At 44.5% G+C, this 4,672-nt stretch overlaps 1 protein-coding gene across 1 annotated transcript; it reads right to left on the reverse strand.

Moving 5' to 3' along the window:
* Positions 1 to 1,594: 1,594 nt before the first annotated feature.
* LOC107717956 (uncharacterized) lies at positions 1,595 to 2,224 on the reverse strand (the record flags this gene model as incomplete). Its single annotated transcript, XM_016524860.1, has 1 exon — positions 1,595 to 2,224. A coding segment is annotated over one exon (630 nt), but the record flags the coding sequence as incomplete, so codon positions are not given.
* Positions 2,225 to 4,672: the final 2,448 nt, after the last annotated feature.

A 4,672-nucleotide genomic window follows, 5' to 3' on the forward strand; every position in this document is an offset into this window, starting at 1 on the left:
GCATTGCGTGACTATGAGGATAGTGTGTATAAGCATGTAGATTTCAATTTCTGTACAGTCTAATCTCTAATTTCACCATTCACATTTTATATTAAGAAATTATTTTAACCCAAAAAGCAAATTATGCTCCCTTCAAACTGGTTGTCTTTAAAATACAAATCTTGTATAACCCCAGGCTATCTGTAATCAGAAGCACATTTAAAACTGGAATATAATTTCATTTCATTCACATGTGTTTCATAAATACATAATCATTTCTGGATTACAATACGCCATCAAAATTTTACATTTAATTATTCTAGCTGCTGTGAGAAAAGTCTATAAACGATCCGCCACCTGCAGGATCCTCACACGCGATAGCCTAGTAGCTGGGACAACTTCTTTATGCTTACAGACATGATGTAATGACGCGGCAGCATGCTTGAATTTCCCGTGAAAACCTACCTGTACCACTCAAATTAGAAACCATTATTATGAGCTAACCATTGTGAATCGGGCTAAAGGCGATAGTTTTGAACACTAGCTGGTTATGTACTTGCTCAAATATTGTTTTCGGATAATTTTTTATCCAAAAAAAAGTTACAAACTGCAGTTTTAATGAAGAAAGTGAACTCATCATGACCTCCTTGTCTCGTCTCCAGGGCAGCCACTAGTCCTTGTTCGGACTCAGGGTCGGCAAACTCTTTAATGAGGGCTTCTCGGAGCAGTTGGTAATCAGTCTTTTTGTGAGCAGTTCAGGGCTGGAGGTTGTTCGGAGCAAATAGAGTCTATCTTTGTCAGTGACGTTAGGTCTCATTTCCAGATGGAAATCGATATCTTGGAGATAAGCTTGGACATCCTGGCTGCCTGGCACACTTGGGGTGAATTTGCCAATGTTCCTGGCGAGCTTGTCGAGGTCTTTTAGGTCCAAGCCGTGCGATGATCTGCGGCTGGCTGCAGCAGGTTCGTTTAGCTTTGTCGTGAGGTAAAGTTCCTCAGAGGGAGCTGGTGAATGTTTCAGCACTGCCCCCTTTTGCTCACGCGTCAGTCCAGGAACAGGTGACCCGGTCCTGCTCGGAAGGGGTGAGGTCGGTGCCCATCATGTCCTCGACGGCTCACGGCACAATTCGTAGGCGTGTTTGAGTTCATCTCTGAAACTATCGGATTCCTCTTTAATGTAGTCGTGCTGTCGTGTTAGGCGGCTGATCTCGTTTCTTGACTCATCCAGGTGAGTTTCAAGGGCTTTGATTCTGCTGTTCTTGTCCCTGAAGTTAGCCTTTGCCTTTTCCAGTAGCTGTTCTGCATACTGTAACTTGTTTGAGCGATCAGCGTAGTCTGCCTTGACTTGTTCCAATTCTTGGGTAGTAGCTGCTAGGGTCTCTTTTAGCCTGTTGATCTCTTCCTCGGTGCCTTGTTCCACCTCATCAGGCCCTTCCCGTCGTTCCTGAGTTCTAGCTGCTCGACGCGTCGTTGTGCACGTGTTAGCTCCTGCTGGAGATGGGCGGCGTGCCTGTCGCTCAGCTTGAGGGTGGCGATGAGCTGCCCCCTTTTGCTCACGCGTCAGTCCAGGAACAGGTGACCCGGTCCTGCTCGGAAGGGGTGAGGTCGGTGCCCATCATGTCCTCGACGGCTCACGGCACAATTCGTAGGCGTGTTTGAGTTCATCTCTGAAACTATCGGATTCCTCTTTAATGTAGTCGTGCTGTCGTGTTAGGCGGCTGATCTCGTTTCTTGACTCATCCAGGTGAGTTTCAAGGGCTTTGATTCTGCTGTTCTTTTCTCTGAAGTCAGCCTTTGCCTTTTCCAGTAGCTGTGCTGCATACTGTAACTTGTTAGAGCGTTCAGTGTAGTCTGCCTTGACTTGTTCTATTTCTTGGGTAGTATCTGCTAGGGTCCCTTTAAGCCTGTTGATCTCTTCCTCGGTGCCTTGTTCCACCTCATCAGGCCCTTCCCGTCGTTCCTGAGCCTCCAGTTCTAGCTGCTCGATGCGTCGCTGTGCGTATGTCAGCTCCTGCTGGATATGGGCGGCGTGGCTGTCGCTCAGCTTGAGGGTGGCGATGAGTGTGTGGCTTAAGGAGCCAGTGATCTTTGCTAATTCTTTGTGACTGTAGCTCTGACTTGGGTCTTGTCTCATAAGGCTTGTTATGTTGTCATCCAGCTGGTCCTGTGTCTGATGCTTCAGTGTTTCAGCAGCCTTAGGTAGGAGGCTGTCTGTTGCAACACTTAGCCATGTCTCGAGGTCCTCCTAGTGGCCAACGCTCTGACTTGGGTCTTGTCTCATGAGGCTTGTTATGTTGTCATCCAGCTGGTCCTGTGTCTGATGCCTCAGTGTTTCAGCCGCCTTAGGTAGGAGGCTGTCTGTTGCAACACTTAGCCATGTCTCGAGGTTCTCCTAGTGGCCAACAGGGTCTGTTGTGCGAGACATGTTTTGACGCAGTGAGGGAGATCTAGAACCGAGACTGACACAGACCTTGAAGAGGACAAAAAACAAAACAAAACAAACAAGCAAAACAGGGGTGTAAATGTGCAATGTAAAGTGTGTGCTGATGTTGAGTGTGTAATGAGCAGGTGGAGTGTGGTTCTCTGTGACGGTGATCCTCTGGTGGGCGTGCTTTTTAATTTGTAGTCTCTGCGGAGAAAATTATTGAGCACACACACAGGTAGCACAGCTAGAGAACAGAGAAAGAAAAGAAGAACACCAACAGAGCAAAGAACAAGGTAATAATTGGATGCTTCTGGACAGAGGATTGTAAATGGGGATTTTTTTTTTTTAAATAAAACTGTGATTGCTATTAAAATTTCCTCCGGGGTGAAGGAAAACAACAGCAATGACAGTATTGGTCTCTCAATGGCAAGATTGACACCATAAACTAATTAGAGTTTTCTTCGGGTGTGTTTAAAATTTTGCCGACGCCTATCTTCTCGTTGAACTGCTTTAGACTTGGCTGGGTAGAGTTTCACAAGAGAGTGGAAGGTAAATGGAAGACAATTTTGAACCGACGTTCTCAAGTTTCACAAATACCTGTTCAATTGCTAAAGTTTTCTGCTTTATGATTTATCCACAGGCAAAATCCCAGCAAACAGCCGCAGTAGTCAAATTAGAAGAAAGCAGCAGAGAGACAGAGAAGAAGGAGAGTGAGGATTTGTTCCCAATATCAGAATGAATAACAAGGTTGAGAGTGTGGTGGCGCTGTTGAGTCGATACACTTAGGGGTTTGGTTTTGCTGTGTTAGCAGGATAAAACTAACTAACCTAAGTATTGAGGAAAACCCTCATTTTCTTTTGGGGTTTTACTAACTGGATGGGTCAGTGCTCTTATAAACTAGGCTTGGTGGTGAGTTAAATTGGTTCAGTGGAGTCCAGTGGCAGGTCCCACTGCTTGAGCGCACGAAGTGAGCTCCTGTAAGGTCACCGGACACTCCGTCCTCACATACTGCAGTGAGCCTCTCAAACAGCTACGGCTTTTAGCACAACCGGGCAACACTCGGGTGAGGCGCGTCAACGACTAACTGGCCTGAAAAGAGAATGAGGCTAAGCCCTGCAAGCTACCGAGACAACCGTCACTTCACCGACCAAGCACTAGGGGGTGCACAATCCACTAACCGGCTTAAGCCAAATGGGAAAACCTATGAAAATTTGGGCTGAGTTAATCAATTAGCTGAAGGATAGAAAGGATGACCTAACAGGTGGAACCAGAACTTGATTGCAAATGAAATTCGAATTTCAAATTAGAAATGATATTTCCTGGTTAAAATTTAATGATGTTATCATTAAAATTGATAACCAGTAGGCTACAAAATGCTAAGTGCTAACCGCTAGTGTTCTATGCTAATAGCTTTGCCTAGGCTTCAATGCAAACTCATTAGCTTCAGTTAGCTTAGCTCATGCTAAGCTATTTGTTTACAAACAGCTCAAAAATGGCGCTGGCGGACTGCGCTTGCGCACTTGAAAGTTACCCTGGAAAAGGTTTCTTAGAACTTCTGGGTTACTGCTGTTACTATGGCAACATACCCTGCAATAAGCTATCATGTGCTACACACAGTCTATGGTTATACACAGTTTAAGTACATCACAGGAGATGTCAGCGCATTTCACACTAAACAACCAAAAAGCACTATTGAGGTTATTATTTTACAGCGCTGAACAATCTCAACTCATTAGAGTGAGGTAAATTAATCTACAGATTTTCTGCAATTAATACAATAACGTTATTGTAGATCTCGGCGGATCTAAGCACTTTGTGTTAGGCTATATAGACAGGAAACCACAATTCTACTTGATCAAGATTTCACAATTCTCCCATAAAATAATGTTCGGACACTCTCTCTGAGCACCGCGTGTCAAGTTCACTAGTTTAACTAGTTCATAATTAAATGGCCACAAGCATTAGTTAGCTACTCTAAGCTCGGTACCCAGGGAGATTTAATAGCATAGATGAATTTGGAAGTGGAACACGCACCAACAAATCAAGCTATGAGGCCTTATAAAAGAAGAAAATGAGGAATCCGCTCACTTCTCTCTTCGTGCGCCTTTTAAAGCGACTTAATCTGTTTTAGCAGACAGCATTTAAATGTTAATTATTTACTGCAGTTCACTTCTTTAAACAACAACTCGCGTTGCACTTCATTCATCCAAAACGCTCCGCCATGCCATAATAACAGGTACAATAACACACAAAACTCTGTTCCTCTAT

This window comes from Sinocyclocheilus rhinocerous, unplaced genomic scaffold (assembly GCF_001515625.1).
Source record: "Sinocyclocheilus rhinocerous isolate Xijiao unplaced genomic scaffold, SAMN03320098_v1.1 scaffold1414, whole genome shotgun sequence".
In the NCBI taxonomy this organism is placed as follows: Eukaryota; Metazoa; Chordata; class Actinopteri; order Cypriniformes; family Cyprinidae; genus Sinocyclocheilus; species Sinocyclocheilus rhinocerous.